At 40.8% G+C, this 23,001-nt stretch overlaps 1 protein-coding gene across 1 annotated transcript in view; it reads right to left on the bottom strand.

Annotated features, from left to right (window-relative positions):
- Nucleotides 1-21,715, bottom strand: part of SFRP4 (secreted frizzled related protein 4) — a 24,782-nt gene extending 3,067 nt beyond the window's left edge. The window contains exons 1-5 of the mRNA XM_018558773.1: nt 21,204-21,715; nt 17,736-17,816; nt 10,219-10,284; nt 6,608-6,806; nt 3,624-3,687 (exon numbers count right to left, since the gene is read on the bottom strand). Of these exons, the coding sequence (XP_018414275.1) occupies nt 3,624-3,687; nt 6,608-6,806; nt 10,219-10,284; nt 17,736-17,816; nt 21,204-21,642 (849 nt within the window). The 5' untranslated portion in view covers nt 21,643-21,715. The remainder of the gene's footprint in view (nt 1-3,623; nt 3,688-6,607; nt 6,807-10,218; nt 10,285-17,735; nt 17,817-21,203) is intronic.
- Nucleotides 21,716-23,001: the final 1,286 nt, after the last annotated feature.

The raw sequence follows: 23,001 nt of genomic DNA, 5'->3' as shown, positions 1-23,001 counted from the left end.
ATATACATATATATACATATATATATATATACATATATATATATATACATATATACATATATATATACATGAGTATAATAGAAAATCATCCAATTCATTCTCACTTATTCCATTACCACTATTAGATACAAAAAAGGGGGACAGCCATGGCAACCAAGTTTGCACTTAGCTGTGCTTGGTAATTCAGAATACGATCTCTTGGGCCCACACACCAAATACTCTTCCAAAGTCATTTCTTATACATGGTTCATATATGATCTCTCGAATAGATGTGAGGGTAAGCCAAACCCGACCCTGATTTTGTGCACCACCTCAATAATAATGAAGGCACCCTGATTTTTACGGATGATCTGGCTATTGCCTCTAGAAATTTTTTTTTAATAAAAGATCCAAATAGCCACATGTTACATTGATTTTAAAAGTGGTCATCTTAAGAGCTGGAAGAAAAACACTGCATACAGGAAATTCAAGGAAAAACATTATCCAAGTCCATAATCCACTGCTCCATGATGAAGGCCATGATCCAAGATCTTTTGCATATGTATTTGCTCTGATTTTTTTTAATGAATTCTTTGTATGTATTTATGGAAACAAAATTCTATTACCATTTATAATGTTCCTTCGAGTTTAAAATGACTCCTAGCATTTTAGTTTGGCTGAAGTGACAATACAACAATTTTATCACTTCTATCCATACAAAACATTTTAAAACCTTTTAATAAAAATAGATGTTTATACTTACTTTTCACATACAATTTTACAATATTCATCTGTTATAATATCTGCACAACAATTTTTTAACTGATGAAGTGACGGATAGTAAAAAAATGCGGTGTAAAGGTGCCCATACACCTTACGACCATCGCGGGACTTTTGTCTTGCGATGGTCGTATGCTTCTTGAAAGCCCATACGATCTGCCCACCTTGGACGGGCAGATCGTACTTGCGATCATCGAAAGCCGCCCTGCTGAGGGGCGGGCTTCCGATGACGGCAATGCAGAACTGGTAGTGTGCGCGTGCGCACACCGGCCCGTTCCGCAGCTATCGGGCGAGCAGGCTAGAAACCAGCCGAGAATCGTACGATTCTCGGCGGGTTTTCGAACATGTTGGCTCGACAAAAGACGTGCGACCGTACAGTAGAAACAGTCGCACGTCTTAGCTCACACTGCTCGATTCTCGTACGATCGCGGGATTTCGCCCGATTCTCGTACGAGAATCGAGCAGTGTATGGGCACCTTAAGAATACAATTTGATATCTTAAGAAAATCCCTATAGGTGTTGGATTTGCTTTCGCTATTAATCAGCACCATAATAAATACACCAGCTAGCGTTTGGCACCTCTGCCGTACAAGCAATCAATGAGATTTTTTCATAATCATTACCTAGTTGACCGGAGGCATGTTCTCTCACTCAGTAAAAAAGCTGCTGGAACCAGCAAAACAGGAGCCTGAGCAAAAATGTGCTGTAGGGAAACATGCGCCTATAAACACTACTTTTAGCAAAAAGCCAGGAGTCAGTGTTGTATTGCATTGCAATTACATCAAATGGGTACAATAGAACAAGGAGGCACTCACAGGGCTACAAAAGTCATATAGGTTTACTACGACCAACACTTTTACAGGGTGCAGCCTACCTTATATAGAAGCACAGTTTTAATACATTAAGTCATATTTATAACATTACTTACATTCAACTGATCACAAACATTCACATGAGTAGAAAAATACTTTACATCAATTTAATTATATAAATATTCATTTAATTTAATTGTTATAATGTATATACATAGAATATGTACTCACCTTTTACATATTTATGAAGGAATATCTAGTGATTTAATGAACTACTTTAACCAGTTGCCGTCCGCCCGTTGTAAAAAAACAGACGGACGGACGGCACTGCTGCATTGGTGGGTTGCCGTCTCCAGACGGCATTTTTTTTCTGTGGGCGGGCACGTGCAGAAATGACCCGTGCAATGCAAACACCCGTTACCGGGTGTTTCACATATAGACGATCGGCGGCTCTATAGCCTGTCGATCGTCTATATGTGCTCGTTTTTTCGGCCCCCTATATAATAGCAATAACAATAAGTGCAAAAAAATATATATAAATAAAAAAAATAAAAGGCACATATAAAAAAAGTAAAAAAAAACCAACAAAATGTTTAACTCTCCCACCCCCACGTTTACGCACATATAAACGTAAATATGCGTCCGGTGCACCAGCGCGCAAAAACGACAATTGTGCTACACACGTTACATATTTTGCCGCGAACGACGCAGTGAGAGCAATCATTTTAGGGCCATCAATCACTGATAACACTAAACTGATGAGCGGTAAAAGCTTTTAAACCGTCGCCTGTGGCCAATTTTGGGTATTATCGTTTTTTTGAGGTTTCGTGCGCGCGCACGCAATTTTAAGGCTTGACATGTTTGGTGTCTTTTTACCCGACGTGACCCCGTCTTTTATATTATACCAAAAAATTGGGTAATAATGAATGTTTTATCATTTAATATAGGGGAAACATTTTTTTTGTAAAATTTCAGTAATTTTTCCTTAATATAGTAAAAAATAAGAACCCCATTGGTGAATAAATACCACCAAAAGAAAGCTCTATCTGTCCCCAAAAAATGGTATAAAATTCATTTCAGTACAGCGTTGCATGACGGAATAAATGTCATTCAAAGTACCGCAGCGCTGAATACTGGAAAATGGCCTGTATGGGAAGGGGGTTTAACACCGCGGATGTCAACTGGTTAATGTAATGCAATTGCAGTATTAACAGTGAACATCAAAATATTTTTTCTCATTGCATTAATTTTCTTCATGTTATTAAGTTTATGAAGGAGACCTTGTCACATTATAGCATTTTGTATTCTAAGCACATAAATGTAACAGGGACACACATACCTTTCCTGCTGCCCATGCCGCTTAACTCTGTCCATTGCAGAGAACCAGTCCCCTAAAGTCTGCTGGGAAACCAACAGGAAGTGTCAATCTCTGTGGTCCCCCACAGCTCCTACTGAGGGATGCAACTGTGATGTGAAGTCATAAGCAGGAACCAGTGAGAGCTGCGAGGGACCACAGAGATCACTCACACTCCAGCTCAAGTTCAGTCAATATTTTATTGACCTCTGTGGTGTCAGACTCTTCAGAATCTTTGTTTGCGTGATGAAGGGACCAAAAGGGTTCCGAAACGTCGCCATGTTGTGACACCACAGAGGTCAATAAAATATTAACTGAACTTGAGCTGGAGTGTGAGTGACTTCTTCATACTTGTACTACTTTGTGGAGGCATCCATAGTCGCTTGGCACCCACCCGATACTTGTGTGTAATATCTGGTCAGGTGTGCCATGGGTTTCTTTTGATTATTGGATCACAGAGATAGACACGCCTATAAACTTGTTTTCCCAGCAGACTCCGAGGGGACTAGTTTTGTGCAATGAGGCAGTGATGAGCGAATTGGGTGGCATGGAAGGCAATTAGGTCCTCTCTTTTTTTACAGCTATGGTATGCGCTTGAACTAAAAACATTTTATGTGACAGGGTCTCTTTAAACACAGTGTGCTAATGCTGTTAGAAAAAATACAAGTATAACTACAAAACTAACATGCATACACTACCTTAAACCTTTTGTTTAGTTGATCTTTCCATTTTTCTACTAAACAACCATCAAGAAGCATCATCCTAGGAACAAAAACAAATTTGTATATCACATATATTAACAACATAAATATTAATAGAACTCACTAGGCTCTATTTACAAAGCTTTATAGCAAGGATAAGGCTCTCTAATCTAGCCAAGTGGCTAAAATTTTTACATTGAACTGGACTCAGCCAGAGGCGTAACTAGAACCTTCAGGGCCCCGGTGCAGGAAACCATGAAGGGCCCCCCAACCCTCTGCCACAATGGCACTGTGTGGTTAACAGGACGACTGCCGAGGTCCCCAGCAAGCACGGGGCCTCAGGCAGTCGCTTCAGTTTAAACATTTAGTGTCGGTGTTCTGTCGAGAACACCAACCTAGTATCTGCGTTTGCGCACAGACGGGATTAACGAGGATACAGGCATTTATTTACAAAGTATTCATTTGTAATGGTTAATTGTGACCGTTAAAAATATGCCGTCCATGGCAGTAAATGATGGATGGCATATTATTAACGGTCACAATTAACAATTTAACCCCTTCGTGAGGGGAGACGTACACTGTACGTCCCGCCACAAAGGGACCAATGACTCATCACGTAAAATGTACGTGACGAGTTATTTGCTGCAGTAGAGGGCTGGTAACCGCTGAGAATCAGCGGTTACCATTCATTAATGGATGCCTCAGTATAGAGGCATCCATTAATGAAAGGGTTAACCTTTTTCAGACACCTGAAACCCTAATATCGGGTGTCTGAGAGTCAAAGCAGAGCGGCTAAACATGCCGGCAAAAGCCGGCATTCTGACAGCTCGTATAGATCTAGAGATATCTCTCTCGATCGTATACTGGCTTTTTTTTTCTTTCACTTTCAGGAATAGATACATAATGTATCTATTCCTGAAAGAAGAATGTTTCAGTTTTCTGATCGTTGTTGGAACGATCAGAAAACCTTTAGTGATAGCTGAATCCTGAACTGCTGCAGGATCAGTGTCACTAACTTATTATTGGCTGTTCTGAAGTTTGAAGCAGCCTAATAATAACCAAAAATGTATTAATTTATCAAGCAGTAATAGTGAGATTAATTCACAATGACTGCTTGATATAATTAAATAAATAAAATAAAAATTTTAAAAGTTTTAAAAAATTGTGAAAAGTGAAAAAAAATAAAAATTGTGCAAAGTGTAAAGAAAAAAAAGTGTAAAAAAAATAAAAAATAAAGGACAAATAAATGAATGTATTTGTTGCATTTTTTTTTAGCTGTGCTGGTTTTGTAAAAAATACTACAAATCAAAACTGGGAAAAAAGTGTTTTTTTAAAGTTTTTTCCTCTTTTTTTATATTTTATTTGTCCTAAGTGAGGTGTTAGACACACGTATGTGTCATTTACGAACAGAAACAAGCTCAGTCATGAAGGGGTTAAACTAAATGCTTTGTAAATAAATCCCTGTTCCCTCAATAATACTGGTCTGTGCACAAGAGCAGATGCTGAGGTCAGCAGTTTTGACTACGTCGGTGTTCTCGACAGAACATCGGTATCTGCGTTTAGTAGCAATCGCTCCAAGCTCACTCCTGTGATGGACTATAATCTTTGAACAGATTAGTAAACGAAATGTGAATCAAATCCCCTTTTAGACAGTTGTCATGGTAAAAATTGCCGCTGTTGGAAGATGTAACCTTTTTCCTGTTTTGTTGACAACTAAAAATTTTGGATTTACCCTCATTATCATTCCTGGTGACATTGGTGATAAGGAGAGCTGGAGAGAGAGAATTTCTCCAATTCTCTCTGGGGAGAGAGACACCATTAAAAACCTGACAAGGGTTCTAACCCCCACCACTCTATCCAAATCCCCTAAAAAAACCTGTTGCCTCTACTAATGCTTTAAACCTTTTGCTGACACCGACGTATGGCATACGGCGAAACACAATCGCTTGCAGCTGGCCACGTCAGTATACCATACGTCGGTGGCTTTTACCCTTTTGCCCCGCCGGCACTACCACCGCCAGCATCTGTCATCTTCTCCTCCCTGCCTGGAGCCGGTCCAAGCTTCTCCTCGGATCCCTGCTGCTCTCCCCCGCTTGTATGGGCTGAGGCAGCGGGAATCCGAGCCAATGGATGGCTGTTGCTGGCAAGGGGCGGAGGATGGAGCCGACTGTCAGGATGGCCGAGCGGTATGCAGAGAGGAGCCATGGAAGGAGCGAGGAGAGACGCTGTCATCCTCTCAGTTTCAGGATGACAGCGGCTCTGTACTATCTGTGATATTTACAGATCCTCTGTGTGCACAACAAACACTGGAGTGATCAGCTAATCACTCTAGTGTTTGTAAACAACTGGGGACACATAGTACTATATGTCCCCAGTTATGAATGAACAGAAAGTGCTTTATATCACTTCCTGTTAATTCACAAGTTTCTCAATGGGGAGAAGCACTCACTACAGAGACTTCTACCCAGTCAGAAACTGGTTAACAGTAAATATTTTCTGAATGAATGGGAAGCCTCTGTACTGAGAGCTTTCAATTTATTTAGAACAGAGGCTGCAAAAAAAGAGATTGAGAATGTATTTCACCCCCACACACACATAACATACACGTGCAACAGTGTGCAGCATATTGTGGTGTACGCTTTGCCATGCGTTGTGATACTGGGCTTGGCAGCAAAAGGGTTAAAGGAGACACTGTGCGTGACTGAAACAACATTTCACTTTTGTTGTGACCTACATCCTGCATCAATAAAAAAGACAATCTTCATTGTGGCAACATATTTGTATTTGTTTCTTGGGATGCCATTTGCTAGTTGCTACAACAAGAGCTCAAACCAGTATGGTGTGCAATGAAAATAAGTATATCTTAAATACAATCTATATATTAGAGTGTGCACTGAGCAAACACAAGAAAATTTCGGCTTTTATGTTTGCCAGCCATCATCACATAAAAGGGGTTTAGTAACATAAAAATACCTACTTACTTTGAGCGCCACTGGTAACACATGATTAGCACATCCTGATTAGGGAATAACTGTGGACACTGACAGGAAGAGTTGGTAATCAGAGGAACCTGGGACCTGGCAATTGTTGTTGATGACTTCAGTGTTTCTTTAACTTCTACCACTGTAGTTACCTCGTTGCAGTTGCTTCTTGTGACACTTTTGACTTTTGCATGGATTACTCAAAAAGAAAAAATGTATAATGAAATATGACTCAAATGCGAGAGATATTAACACAGATTTTGAAAGAATAATATAGTAAACAGCTGAGTAAGAACACACAGAATCTGAAGGGCAGGAATATGATGTTAACAGTTTAGATAAAAGTATTTCTATCTAATTCTCTTATTTAAATGTTTCCAACAGGACACAGAGAATGCAGACACCATCCTCTTCTAGAAGGTAACATAACGGCATGCAAATAACGTGGGAAAAAATTACAAAATTACAATCACATTGAAATTATATTATTTCCAATAATCAGAGAATAATAGCTATTTAGATATAAATTGACAAGGTTGTGTTAAGATAATGTATTTAGGTTACAAGTTTTTTTAAAAATTTACAATAAATTGCAAAACATTGTGTAACAGGAAGAGTATATTTCCCATGGATTAACACTTTAGGATAATACAAACTGCCATCATTGGATTCAGGTGTTTTCCGTGAAATGTCCTTGCTACTAAATAATCCACGGTCAACTGTTAGTGGTATTATAACAAAGTGGAAGCAACTGGGAACAACAGCAACTCAGCCATGAAGTGGTAGGCCACGTAAAATGACACAGCAGGGTCAGCACATGCTGAAGTGCACAGTGCGCAGAAGTCGCCAACTGTCTGCAGAGTCAATAGCTACAGACCTCCAAACTTCGTGTGGCCTTCAGATTGGCACAACAACAACAGTGCGTAGAGAGCTTCATGGAATGGGTTTCCATGGCTGAGCAGTTGCATCCAAATCTTACATCACCAAGTGCAATGCAAAGCGTCGGATGCAGTGGTGTAAAGCACGCCGCCACTGGACTCTAGAGAAGTGGAGACGTGTTCTCTTGAGTGACGAATCACACTTCTCTGTCTGGCAATCCAATGGACTTGTCTGGGTTTGGCGGTTGTCAGGAGAACAGTACTTGCCCAGTGTAAAATTTGGTGGAGGGGGGATTATGGTGTGGGGTTGTTTTTCAGGGGTTGGACTTGGCTCCTTAGTTCCAGTGAAGGGAACTCTTAAGGCATCAGCATACCAAGACATTTTGGACAATTTCATACTCCCAACTTTCTTTAGAGATGGCCCCTTCCTGTTCCAACATGACTGCGCACCAGTGCACAAAGCAAGGTCCATAAAGACATGGATGAGCGAGTTTGGGGTGGAGGAACTTGACTGGCCTGCACAGAGTCCTGACCTCAACCCAATAAAACACCTTTGGGATGAATTAGAGCGGAGACTGCGAGCCAGGCTTTCTCGTCCAACATCAGTATCTGACCTCACAAATGTGCTTCTGGAAGAATGGTCAAACATTCCCACACTCCTAAACCTTGTAGGTAAGTGATTTTCTTACACTTTTCTCTAATTTGACAGGGTCTCCTTAAGCACGTTTATGTGATAAGTGAAAGCTTTCTCTATTCACTTTATAGTAGAAAGGCAAAAGGTTTGTTTTTAGTTTTGGATAGAGTGGCGAAGAGTCAGAGCCTTTGAAAGTTTCAGTAGGTTTCCTGCTTAGTCACCAGGATATGAACAGAGGGGAAATCTCCCAAATGGGAAAGACCTTTTTTTTTATAAATTGTGGCTTTGGGCAAGTGTCAAACTGGGCCCCCTTTGGCTGAATACTGCAGCTCCTCCAACACACATTTTTCTACTGGTAACTTTCCAAAAAGTTAAACAGTGTTCACCAAAAGAAGTTCAGGAGCAGAGTCTTTTTTACTGGCAAGGGGGTCATGCTGAATGATATATTACTACTGCTGTAATGGTGCAGCACCTCAAGTGCTGGGGAGATTGAGGGCAGGAGGGAGGCTTCTAAGAGCCCTTAAAGGGAATCTATGGCCAAAAACTAAAAATAAATATGTATATCTAAATTGAATTTTCATTAACTCTATCCCACTTTTTATAACTATATTGATATAGGCATTTGTAAACTTACTTATTGAAGATACCCATAGGATGTACTTCCTCAATGCACTGATGCAATTTTACTCAGCCTTGTGAATATGCACTTCCTTCTGAAGAGAACACAGTCTGAAGATGTCCCTGTTGTATCTGGATACATCCTTGTTGGTTTTAGATAGCTGCCATCCTCACTGAGGGTCACTATATGAAGAATGGATTGGATCGAATCGAATCATATGTGATCCACCAGTGGCACCAGGTTCTGTTATAAAGCACTTCCTTGTGTCACAATTCTAACTAAGCCTATCTTCTGAACTACAACTCAATGTCTGAACAATGTAACTTTATCAATCCTTGCTGAAAGCAGTGCATGATTGGGCAAGATATGTAGTCTTGAGAAATCACATCAAGCAGTGGGAAAAGAGATGCAAAGCACACTGGGGATTCAGTAAGTTATTGAAAGTGATAGTCAGATGGAAGGCATTACTCCCAATTTTTTCAATTAAGCTTTGATTGCATTATCAAAAACAACTATAGTATGTATTCCTATAACAATGCCAATGTAAAATGTTATAACAGGATAGTATATGCTGGGACTTTAGAACTCCTTTAAGATTGTGGGAGCCTTGGGTAAATGCCTAGTTTGCCCCCCTTCCCCTTTCCCCAAGCATCAGCCCTGTCAACAAGGACAAAGAAATGCCATTCACATGACTGGCAAACTGGACACTGCTCAGCAGGACCAAACTTGATTCTCAAAAAGCTTAGATTTGCTGTCTCGTCACAATGTTGGAGCTGGTGAAAAATGAATCTGTCAAATATATCTGGAAGAAGATCCTTTCATCTGATAATGAAATCACTGGCAAGTAAAGCTCTCGTGTGACACAACCCTTAGATCCAGGCACAATTCATAACTTTGTGAAAGAGCCCATTGGCACTGGTCTTGTCAAATTTGTTCACACAAACTCATTTGCTTTTATTGCAGTAATATTTTACAGCTTTCCACTTTTTCACGTAATCTCGATCTATTGAACAGGGTTCAACATATGATATGTCATAAAATGCAAAAAATCAACAAGAGTATGTACCTTCCAATATGCACAAATCAACCACTATGATAAATCTAAAATTTACAAACGAATGATTATTAAAAAAAAAGAACAAAGGGGATAAGATAAAGAAAGGAATAATAAAGCACGCTAAGGAAAAAAGATCCAGGAATCCTCAAACGTGTTTTCAACAATTCTTACAGGAAAGTAATCTGTTTCCAATAAACACTGTGGTTGTCTTGTTTGTGTTTTTGAAATACTATCCTTTAAGGAGAAATGATTTGTCTGCATTTTTTCACAGTTTGAATAGTCAATCCAACAGCTCTAAATATTTTATAGTTCATCTAATTGGTCTTTGAGAAATAAAGTTAGCTCCTCTACTCTTCCATGACTGAGACACAATTTGTCTTCCTTACTTATCGTATTTGTTACAAAAAAATATAATTCGCTTACCATAGCTGTAATTTTTTGTCAGGTACATGTTTAGAGTGGGTTTAATTGTTTTGCATTTACAACGATCTGTAAGAGTAAAAAACAAAAACAAAACTTTTCAATTTAACAAGACAAAACTACAAGCTGAGTGCTACAAATACTGTTTTCACCATATTTCACCCCCTTTTTTTAAATCTCAGGTCTGATCTCCTTCAGCCTCTTTCGCCTACTTTCTGTCTATTTACTTGCTCCAGCATACACTACACATCGATGATCTGGACGGTTTTTCTGATATGACAGCTGTGGGCCATGTCTGTGCAATGTGTGTCTGCATGGCCACTTGTATTCTCCACAAGGTGTGTCTGTGACAGGGTGACAATGAGAGTTCTTGCCCTATACCAGGAAGTACCTGAACAAGGACCTTAATGGCAGGATTACCAGGTATTATTTTAATAAAAACGATACATTTAGAAATATTAAAAACAATGTTGTGATTTAGTTCTAATTTAGAGAAGCAGTTTCAAAAACTTAAAAAAAACCTTTTAAAACAAGGTTAAAGGAGAACTATGGGGTCAGGGCTTTTCCCCATAGTTCTCCTTAGGGTAACGGGAGGACACAAACTAGCGTCCTCCCGTCACCCTAAGCTCAGTATACCGCGAGCTACAGCTCGCGGTATACTGAGACGCCGCAGCCGGAGCGGATCCCGACATCAATGTCGAGATCCACCCAGCTGCGTAAGTGACAGCTGGCTCTGCCTATCCAGAGGCAGAGCCAGCTGTACCCGCCCCCTCCCCCATCCGTTCCGCCAGTCAGCACTGGTGGATTGGAGAGGGGGGAATCCAGCCACTCCCCTGTCACGGCAGAGAGCCGTGACAGGATCGAGAAGTGAGCGAACACCGGTATGTGTTTGCTCACTTCCCGATCTACTGAGCCGACCTGTGACAGTCTCATAGTCACAGGTCGGCTAGAACTATGAGGTGAGTGAAAAGCACTCACCTCATAGTTCTCCTTTAAACTTACCTGTGTCTTCGCCGCACGCTCCCATCCAAACATCTGAAGAGTCTCAGGCAGCCGCAAAAGATCTTGAGGCGGCCGCATGCCCAGTTCAGATGTTCGGCCGGGAGACGAGGAGAGACATAAGGTAAGTCTATGGAGCAGCGTGCACCCGCACAGACTCTGTGGGACATCAGAGAAGAGGAGGACAGAGAAGTCAGCGCTGGATTGGAGACACGCACCAGTGCTGGAGGACAGCTGAAAACTACAGTGAAGAAGATAATCGAATAAAGAGGCATGATTTAAGGTCCTGACACTAACATTGGGTGGGGGAAAACAAAAATAGCCTTTAATGTCACTTTAAGGTATGTTTTAGAAAATAACACTGAATCAATCAGACTATCTAATTTTGAAGTAGACAGGTGGAAGAATTTCCTCAGTCTCCCTGACTCCAGTGATCAATGAGCTTTGTGAGACAAAATGTGTAAACTAAGCCAAGAATATAAAGGCTACCATTTTCTTTTGGGAGAAAAGGGAAGCAGAAACCTTTATCATGTTGAGTGCTGTCATTTCTTAAAGCAGAACTAAATTTAAATGATACAGAAAATGCTAGTAGGTATTGTGGCAGTGTAAGGCAATGCCACGGTTTAGTTTGGCAACTATGGCACCCAGGACTCTCAGCCAGAACGGCTGAGAGGGTCCAGAGAGTAAACCATTTTATAAGGAAGAACCTGGCCTTTCAGATTCCTCCAGGTTTTCAGAATTGTAGCTGGGATCTGGAGCTCTGGAGATTTCTTAGAGCTCTGGGTGGGAGGAAATCTCCAGTCCTGGGGCCAGGTGTTGCCAATGACCAGCCTGCGCTAATCAGGTGGCTGAGAGCAGCCTCCTTAAGAAGCCAGCCCATAGCTCAGTTGGGAGAGTTGTGTGGGTGAAGGAGGCACAGGGCCACAGCGGACTCAGGTGCGTGCTGGACACACATGGAACAGCCAGGGGAGGCTGGGAGAGGTCAGGAAGGTTGGTGACCCTAGGACCTGTTGGACACACTGCTGAGAGAGCAGAGTGAGAGCTCACGAGGGGTAAGCAGCGTGAGTTTTACACAGAGGAGTGATGAGCGTCTTAGGAGCTGTGGAAAGTTACTGAGGAAAACTAGAGACTTTCATTTATGTTGCTGCAGACAAGCTGATTATTATGAGAATGTTGGCTCTTCTTGTGTAACAGGGGAGGTCTACCCTGTTGTTGGAAAATACTTTTTGTGTTTGCCCTTAATAAAGCTGTGTTTTACCTGAATTTCCTGACTACAGTCGAGTGTCCTTGTTACAGTATATATATTTTTGTTTTGCCAAAAACCTCAAACCTCATTTTTTTTGTTGCTGTATGTACAATACATATGTTCAATCCCAGCATCTGTATGGGATGTAACTTCTGAAGATAATGTAATGTATGCACAGGTGTTACAGCACCAGTGACTGACCAATGGGTGAAGAAAAAAGATGCTGGACCTGAAAGAAAACAGGAAAGGATGGCAGCAGCGGTGACTGAGTGACCATGCATCACTGGAGGGCACACTAGGAGATAAGACTACCATTATATGGAAGTATGCTATGCATATTTGCTCATCAAGGCAACTTCCCTGGAGACATAGTGGATGTGGTTCTGCTTTATTATGAACAGGTAGTAATTATCTGAAAACATTACAGCTATGTATTACTTAGCATGTATGCACTTAACATAAAATATATCTGATGTTTGTTCCACATTAAAGACTTCTATCCAAACATATTTTCTTTCCACTTTGTTGAGGATGATGAGATAACCCTTTCTCCCTTTCAAGATCCTTGACCATAAAGTCTTTTGCATGTGTCTCGCCAATGCTGCACATGTTGCTGTTACAGTCAGTTTTAGTGTGAAACAATAACCGGCTGTACCATAGTATATTGTGAGGGGAGGAGATCATTAGAAGAACATTGTGAAGGAGCAGGTTTACATCTGACCTGAGCCACCAAATTCCTCCTAAATATGGAGAATGTATTTATTTCATGTATTTATTTGTTTTTTAGATTATGCTTTATTTAATGCAGAAAATGTTCCCTTTACAATAAATTTGATAACATTTAATCAAAATGACAAAAGCATGCCAATGCTGTGCATCATAGCATCATTGGGTCATTTAGGTTTCTCAGTATCTTGTAATTATTGGACAAACATTCAGCACAAATAAATATACAGTAAATATGGTTTTCTGAATGTTACCTATGGGACACAGAAGGTAATACAAAGTTCTGAACCCCCTCCCTAGTCTATTCAAAACAGGTTTTGCCTTTACATGCACTTCAGTCATAGTACCTCTGCAAAGACACAGATCATTAAAAGCAGTGTAAACACATCCCAAATGCAATACTTATGTAATATAATGCTGGGGATTTATGAAAACTGGAGCAGGCAAAATCTGGAGTAGTTGCCCATTGTAACTAATCAGCTTCTCTTTTCAGTTTGTTTAGTTAGGCTTAGAAAATGAAAAATCAAATCAGATTGTCTGCTCCAGTTTTGATAAACTCCCCTTGATGACTTGCCAGCCTCTGATTTTTTACCTTGAAGGGTAATCATCACTCTAATGTACAGGCACCATAATGCTGGGAAAGTCCTGTTCTGGCCACAACATAAACTATTTTCTCTACTCTACTTCTACTAAAGATGCTGCTGCTGCATCTCGGTATAACAAGACCACCAGCCCAAAGGATAACTCACTGCTTGGCCTAGACATGCAGCCCCTCACTCAATGCTCCCAAGAGTCAGATTTCTCCAAATGCCACACCTCTATACAAAGTAATTTAGGGAATTCTCTTTACTTAACATTGAAGGACTTTGAAAGATAAGGGTATTGGCATATATACAGATCAATTGGAATTAATTTTGATTCATCTGATTAGGCAACATAACTTGGTTGAAGAGGGTGCCTTCAAGGGGGACTTTCACTCTCCCCCAATACAAGTGGAACATGATGGTGGGGATCTACTGCCAGCATCCAAGAGGAGGCACAAAGTGCCCCACTCTGAGCAGGGTGGCTCTTAGCTGCATATCCTTATGGTGGCTGGTTTGCGCAAAAGCACCCCTTCTAGACATTTAATCTATTTGCTGCATCTCTTGGTGGTGACTGAAGTATTAAAAAAAATACATGAAGTTATATAGATAAAATGATATACATTTCAAATTGTAAATAAAGATTACAGTGTATTATTTCAGAGACAGCAGCCAGAAATATTGTACAGACTTGCTGTACAGTATGTAAGCACTTTATTAAGCCTGTAATTTTAGGGGGAGACACCAGGCAGGCTTATAATTAAGAAATTAAAATTAGATTGTATTATTTCACAGAAAATGTCAGACATATTGCACAAATCCAATAAAAATTTAGCTTTAGTAGGCTGCAGTTTTACCATTTCACTGCCAGAGCTGTTTTTGCAATTGTAAAATACACATGGTAGGTCAACAATTTGCTTACCGCCCACCAAAATTATATATTTTCTGAAAGCAAATATATATCAGTAAAAAATGTTTTCATAATTAATTTAGTGCACACAATGACCCAATTTTTGGTAAAATATAAATGAGGTTGAATCAAGTAAATAGATACCAAACATGTCAAGCCTCAAACTTGATCAAAACTTTAGTACCCCAAATTGTCCATAGATTACATTTTAAAAGCCTTTACATGTATTCATTTAAGAGTTAACCATGAATAATAGGCCTAGAATTACTGCTCTCACTCGCTACCCAACATGTGTGGCACAATTGTCATTTTCAAAGTGCACCAAAGGCATGTGTGTGTATATGTGTGGTTTCCCAATTTTTTCTGTTTTTTTTTTAATTGAACCTACATTTTTTTAAACTTTTTTACAATTAACTTTATTGCTATCCCATAGGGGACAAGAAGCTCCCTATGTGATAGTATATTGTGGTGGCAGGGAAAAATTGGCCCCTAGTGTCACCTATGGATGCCAATAAAGCTGATCCAGCACTGATCGAGAACTGGAAGTGACAAAATCCTTGTTGCTTCTGGGTTAATTTACTGGAGGGGAGATAAGCAAACTGATGTCCTACTTATAGTGTATTTCCACTGTCGCAGCCAAATTGTGATAATACCTATTTTATATTATGTTCCCATTCACATAGCATAAGCTAAAAAAAAATGCTTCTTGCAGTTTTAATTGCTTTTACTTGGGTTAGGGTTTGAAGGGTTAACATTTCTTCTTGCTTCTATTTCTTTTAAATTCTAGGAGGGGCTGTGTGGGGTGAGGGGTCTTGTCCATTCGCATGCGGCTTGCCCCTTGTATGTTAATGAAGCTTATCAGATATAAACAATCCTCAAATTTCAGTCCCAAAACTTTCCATTGGGACAGACCACTGTGAAAGGGCTAAGAAAAACCTGGAATCAGTCATCTTGCCTGATTTAACAAAACAGCACAGTGGCATAGTGGTTAGCACTTCTGTCTTGCAGCACCTGAGGTCTCCGGTTCACATCCCAGTCAGGATACTAGCTGCAAGGAGTTTGCATGTTCCCCCTGTGCTTGTGTTGGCTTCCTCCTGGCACTCCAGTTCTCTCCCACACTCCAAAGACTTGGTGGAAGGTTAATTGGCTCCTGTCTAAATTGGCCCTGTATGTATGTCCCCCCACAGTCTCACACTATTATTATACATTTATATAGCTCTGACATTTACCACAGTGCTGTACAGAGAACACTGGTCCAGTCACATCAGTCTCTGTACAGGAAAGCTTACACTCAAATGCCCCCCCACAGTCTCACACTATTATTATTATTATTATACATTTATATAGCTCTGACATATACCACAGTGCTGTACAGAGAACACTGAGCCAGTCACATTAGTTTCTGTACAGAGGAGCTTACACTCTAATGCAGAAAGGCACCGGCTGTAGAGGAACTACAAATATCAGCAGTACATTATAGAGCAATGCAGAACAGTATATGAACGTGGACTCAAGATTTAGTAACGAACTGGACTCAGGGCTTAGTAACCAACTGGACTCAGGACTTACTAACACACTTAACTCAAGACTTATTAACACACCGGGCTCAGGACTTAGTAACGCATTGGACTTTGGACTTAGTAACACTCTGGACTTAGTAATGGACTGGACTCTGGACTTAATAACGCACTGGACTCTGGACTTAGTAACACACTGGACTCTGGACTTAGTAACGCACCTTTCCCTGCACACGCAGCTCCTTACCTGCCGCTGCTGGCTTCCTCCGCCTTTGGCCATAGATCTTACCTCTTTAGCTATCCCATCAGGAAATGCAGTAAAGAGTTTCTTTTCACATAGTGGAGCATTCCGGGCTCCCTCTTGGATGGCGGGGGAGGATACCCTAAAATGTTCTTATTGTATTGGGGAGGGATGAAATATCCCCCTTGAAGCTGCCACAATGTTTCCTCCTACTCCCCACCACCAGCACCCTAACTCCTCACTGCCAAAACCCCAACACTTTACTAGTAGCACCCCAACCCAGCTCCTTGGCTTTCCCATCTGCTTCCTGCTTTCTCATGACATTCCACATGCTGGTGGAGGGCATGAATGGCTCTCTGTTCAAAGTAATGGTAACTGGAGTTTGGCCTTGTGGCCAAGATAATGGCAGCTGAGTACCTGACACTGTGGTGTAGCCCAAGCCACAAAAGCGTAAATGGGGTGTTAGGAAACGTTTTCAGGAAGACACTGGGTATGGGGTGATTTGGAAAAAAAAATTTCTTCCACTTCTGCAGCAGCGGAGTTGAGGTCTGTGGACCAGCCCTGGGGATAGCATCCACCAAACACGTTTTGAACTTATAGTCATTTGGTAAGATTAGTGGAGAAGAAGGAGGAAAAGGGTGCAGTAGCAGCAGTAGAAAGGCAAGTGGCTGTTATTTGCCTTTGAAGGTGGAGGAAAAGGGAGCATTAGCAGGCCCAAAATAAATGGCTTATTTTTTATTAGCTATTTTTTGCAAGCTTTCATCACTACGTATGTTTTTCTTGGAATAGTTATTTCCCCACAACTAGCAAGCAGAACTAAACTTTTAATCATGTTTCAATCTGATTGGTGGTTAAAGTAAATTATCTTCAGTTCCTAGAAAAACCATGTTCGTAAATCAGGCCATTAGCTCTCCCTCATACCTGAATTCCAATTTCCAAACATAATGTATTATTTGCCATCTCTGCAGAACACATTTGAAAGTGAAACAAGGATTCTGCTTAATGCTATAAGCAACACAAATGTTCCCACAGCAAATGTGTCATACAGTTTAAAACTTGCCTATAATAAAGTATCTCCCATATTAATGTTGCTTATATACAGTGGTCTCAACAGCTTTTTCCATTAAATCAGAGTTCTTCTTTAAAGCAACTATTAATTACGTTTCTGCAAGGCAAGGTGAATGGTACATGATAAAATATATAAACTGGTTTGTGTTAGGCATATCTGACAGGTCCGCATGTGGTGCAAATTACAATAACTAGTATTGTTTAAGTTATCACAAGAAAATACAGACTTTACCCATATTTAAACTTTTGCAGTGATTCATTCTTGGTCTTTCTGGGACTATGACATCTTGTGTAAACTCCATCCACTTTATATCTAAAAAGAACAAGACATCAGTTGCCAATGAAAATAATTGCACTATGCCAAACACACCAGGAGTAATTTGAGTCTTTAAATACACCTCTTGAACTGGACAAGACGATTTCTCCACATCTGCAGTATAAATACTTTTAGAAGTCTAAAATAAATCTTTCATAGGAACTTGTGTTTTTGATGGCAGTATTACATTATTGTTTTAATAACACTTTTATTTTAATAAAGTTGCATAACTATATAAATGAACCCATTACATGGTGTGTTCTTAGTTGGTCTATGGGCTGTCCAATCTAAACAAAAAAAGTCATGGCCCAAGCCATTTCCTTTTTAGCTGGTCCAGTTATTTAAACAGGTGCTAAAGTCATTTCCTCTCATTATCACACACTTGCAACTCTACAAAAGTGGATGTTCCATAATTTGCAGCAGTGAACTTCTAAGGCTAAAAACATCCCATCCTTTTGTAAAGAAAGAGTTGCTCTATTAAAGGGCTAATTACTAAATGGTGAAACATTTACACAAGAAACAAATATTTCCTTTAGCGATGCAATTTATTTTCTAAAGCTGGAGAAGAAGTGGGTCTGTTGTCTGTAGCAACAATTAAGGACTCTTCTCATAAATGAAACAAACTGTTTACTGTGGTCAACAGTTCTGCTTTTGTTCCAGTTTCCAAAATCAGTCCCTTGTGAGAATAAAGTCCAACTTCACCTTTCTGGTAGATGTACAGAATACTATAAAGCAGGACAGCAAGTTATTTATCTAAAAATATCATTTATTGCATATGTTAGCCTTTAGAGTAGGGATGCACCGATACCTTTTTCCAGACCGAGTACAAGCACCGATACTTTTCCTCAAGCACTCGCCTTTTTCTTAGTGTCATGTGACAGTTTTTCAAAAACAATACAAACATTTTCTTCAGTATTCACAAATCAGCCAATAACAAGGGGATTTTGCCAGCTGGTGACACAATACGGCACCTGTCTAGTGAATATGAGGCTCTGTCTTGTTTAACAAAGTGTTTGTGTCATGTTTTAATTTTTTTGACACCTGCAGTGTCCTTCATTAAGTGACAATCATGCAGTGACATTGGCCTGGCTCCCCCATATTTTACCTTCCTCAAGAGGGCTGCATGGTGCTGCTGTCAGGTAGCAGCTTCCCTCTTTCTCCCCTGGCAGGTCCTGGAGCTTTGTGCCATAGTCTTAGGGGCTTTGTGCTGGAGTCTGAGGAGGGGTTGCTGGAGTGTGAGGAAAGGTGCCGGAGTCTGAGCAGGGATGTCAGGATGTAAGGAGAGGTGCCGGAGTCTAAGGAGGAGTTCCAGGATGTAAAAAGAGGTGCCAGAGTCTGACCAGGGATGTCAGGATGTGAGGAGAGGTGTCGGAGTCTGAGGTGGGGTGTCGGTATGTGAGGAGAGGTGCTGGAGTCTGAGCAGGAATGTCAGCATGTAAGGAGAGGTGCTGGAGTCTGAGGAGGAATGTCGAGATGGGAGGAGAGGTGCCGGAGTCTAAGGAGGGGTTCCAGGATGTAAGGAGAGGTGCCGGAGTCTGAGCAGGGATGTCAGGATGTGAGGAGGGGTGTTGGGATGTGAGGAGAGGTGCAGGAGTCTGAGCAAGAATGTCAGGATGTAAAGAGAGGTGCCAGAGTCTGAGCAGGGATGTCAGGATGTGAGGAGGGGTGTTGGGATGTGAGGAGAGGTGCAGGAGTCTGAGCAAGAATGTCAGGATGTAAAGAGAGGTGCCAGAGTCTGAGCAGGGATGTGAGGAGAGGTGTCAGAGTCTGAGGAGGGATGTCGGGATGTGAGAAGAGGTGCTGGAGTCTAAGGAGGGGTTCCAGGATGTAAGGAGAGGTGCCAGGGTCTGAGAAGGGGTGTCGGGATGTGAGGAGAGGTGCTGGAGTCTGAGCAGGAATGTTAGCATGTGAGGAGAGGTTCCAGAGTCTGAGCAGGGGTGCTGGGATATGAGGAGAGGTGCCGAAGTCTAACCAGGGGTGCCGCGAGGAGAAAGACACCTGCAGGAGGTCAACAGCAGGCTGCCTGAGGTCCCCAGCAAGCGCAGCCACTCATGTTTACATATTTAAAATGTCGTTATTGGCGCTGAGCATCAGGACATTTTCACGAGTACAAGCACTCGGGAAAATGTCCAGTGTCGATACAGATCGGTATCGGTGCATCCCTACTTTAAAAACCATTAAGCTGCTGAGCTAGAATAGTAAATGTAGACTTTTTTTTAACAATTAGAAATGTTGCTGTAGAATGTTGTGTAGGTTATTGCAGATGATCCTTATTACTTTGTAGTAATAACAAGTAAGGTGTAAATAATTGTCATTAATCACAAGGTCTGTACTAGGATAATGAAAAAAAAATAGGTAATACACACTAATTACAAGTCTTTCATTTCACAGTCAGAAAATAATTGTTTGTAACCAGAGTTTTTTGAACTCCAAATGCTCAGACTAACTGTAGTCAGTATTCGGCAGTAATGTGAGTATAAGTTGACAGCTAATTTGTCAGTTTGGCAATAGGTCTATGAACTAGCAACACACCCAGGTGCACAGTCCTAGTTCTATGCTGTAAGTTTAATTAATGCTCTCATGGCATGGGGCATTTGCATGATGTCTAAAAGGTGTAATGTGGTCATAATCCGGTTAAAAAAAAAACCTGCCATAAAAGAACTATAGAGGCTGCCATTGCTCCATTTGGATCTTTCATGCATAATTGTTCTGGATTTGTGACTTAGAGTATTGTGATACTGCATCAGAATGACTGCCGGGCACGTAGCATTTTCATAGGAATGTCAGTAATGGTAACCTATGTATTTCTCTTATGACGGGTTTCCTATAAAGAGAATTATGGGTCTAGGTAAAAAAGAGAGGACTTGACAGTACTCACCTGCATAACGTAATTCTTATTTGCTATTCCCACTCCAGTCTATTTCTGGGATTTGTGACTAGTTCCAGCTTGTTTCTAACACTAATTGTCTCTGCCCTAAATAAGCATCCGGGAAGATCTCAAGGAGCTCCTCACCTACTCTAACTCCCCAAATCTCTAATTGTTAACAAAAGTGAAGAACATAGTTAACAAAATAGAATAAAACCAAAATAACTTAATTTAAAGTGTTTGAAGAACTACCTAAAATATCACCCCAACCAGATGACAGTCTGCATAGGGACTTCATTCAATTGTAGTTAAAAAACAGAGATGCCATCTGCATCATCCAATCAGATTCCAGAAGTTAGCAAATTAAACCCAGCTCCTGTCTGTGTCCCCTGGACAACTGCCTTTTCTCTCAACATTTGCTATATTAGTTTTAATTAGTCTTATAATATTTACTATTAAAATGTCTATAATCTGCAAGCATCTTATAGGTCCCCAATCTTATTTATTGGAATTTTTACCTTCAGGGATGTCTGTAACAATGGCTTCAGGTGAAATGCACACCCCTCGGTCATACACTGGCAGATCGTCACACGCTAGGTTCTCTGGCCAGCTGTGGTTGTACCTCTTCATGATAGGCTCGCAGCCATCCTTGGCTCTTTGGCATACAGACTTGCAAGGCTTGATTGGATCATGAAGGAATTCCAGGGTGCAGATAGGTGCATACATAGCACACAGGAAGAAATTGAGTTCAGGGCTGCAGTTGATCTCCACTAGCTCCTGGTATTGTTCAATGGCCAATATGGCATTCTCCTGAGTGCTGTGGTGCAGGTGGTTGGGCATTCTAGTAATATTCCAAGGCATGTCTTTACACATGGGGATCCTGACAGTTTCACAGGGGGCAGAATGCACTCGCCTTGCCATCACCAGGGCACAAAGCACAGCTGTAACCAGCAGCATGGTTGCAATCAGTCTTCAACTGCTCTGAAACCACTGGCTGAAGGCACTTTTTCTGGTTTCCACTCTTAGATGTAGGACTATGAAAGTGAGTAACTCACAGGCAACTTGATGAGAACATATAAGAGCAATGCCAGAAAGTTCCTTGTGCTAAACTCTCAGTAACAGATTACAGGCTGAGAACTTTCTCTCCTCCAGCTTCCCAAACTCCAGTGCAGATAAGGGTGGACATTGTTCAACTACCTTTATAGCAGGACCACAAGTGACGTGCATCACTTCTATTTTAGAGATGGCTGCATAATTCACTTTTTTTTTCTCTCCTTGGCAGACACAGTTACATCATCCCTATTCCTTTAATCCCAGGGCGACATCACTCAATTTCAGTTCAATTTCCAATTAAAGTCTCCTCCTCCCAAGGTTATTTTCTCTTGAACTGCAGTGGAAAAAAAAAAGCCACTTCCACTTCTCCCAACTTTTCAGGTCTTATTAGAGCAAAGCAAAGCTTAGAAAAATAAAAAGATCCTATAATAGCAGAGGGTTTAACTTTCAAGAGTATCTGCTCTCCCCTCCCTTCTGCTCGTTTTACAGGAGGGCGAATGAAGTGCATGTCAACTGGCTGCAGTTTTCTAATTCACCACCAGAGGGCCGTACTGCTGCGGTATACAGAGCCATTCGTCTATATGAAATGTACAGCATAGAGAAAAACAGATAGATAGGCAGATACCTAATCACTGAAAATTGTAAGGTTTCCCTCAGCTAGTCATTTTTTTAAGGGTGTTTAAACACATGAATTGACTAAAAAATACACGTTTATGCATATTTGTTCTTACATACACCTTTGGTTAATTTTCTAGAAATGGACTTTACCCTTTGATAAATGACTCCCTTTGTGCATGGCTGTGTGTTGTACATTTTGTAAGTCAAAATATATTGCAAAATATTTATAAAAATAGATACCAACAATAATAATTGAAGTTCTATTTAGGAGTAACCATATCCTGCATTGGTTAGTGCATTATTTCCCAAACTTCAGAGGGCTCTGTATTCTAAACCTCAAAGTAAAAATGCAATTTTCTTTTGCTCAGGCATTTTTATTTTGCAAATACAGAAACATTCCTGATGAACTTGTCAGTATTCCAGTGCCCTTGTAACTACCTGTGGATTGAATTGATATCTGCCAATCTCTCCCTAACTTCCAATCGCCCAGAAGATACAATTCTAAATATTAACAACCACTTACAAAAGCCAACAACAACTCTGCCCCCGGCTATATCTCAAACCTTGTCTGAGGCCCCATTCACACTGCGCGGTTCGCAAATCGCACGTTTGTCGCCGTGATTTGCATTTTGCGTGATATCCGCG

This window comes from Nanorana parkeri, unplaced genomic scaffold (assembly GCF_000935625.1).
Source record: "Nanorana parkeri isolate BGI_ZX_2015 unplaced genomic scaffold, ASM93562v1 scaffold357, whole genome shotgun sequence".
Classification (NCBI taxonomy): Eukaryota; Metazoa; Chordata; class Amphibia; order Anura; family Dicroglossidae; genus Nanorana; species Nanorana parkeri.
The sequence above is the reverse complement of the archived record's forward strand: the minus strand, read 5'-3'. Positions and strand labels throughout refer to the sequence as shown.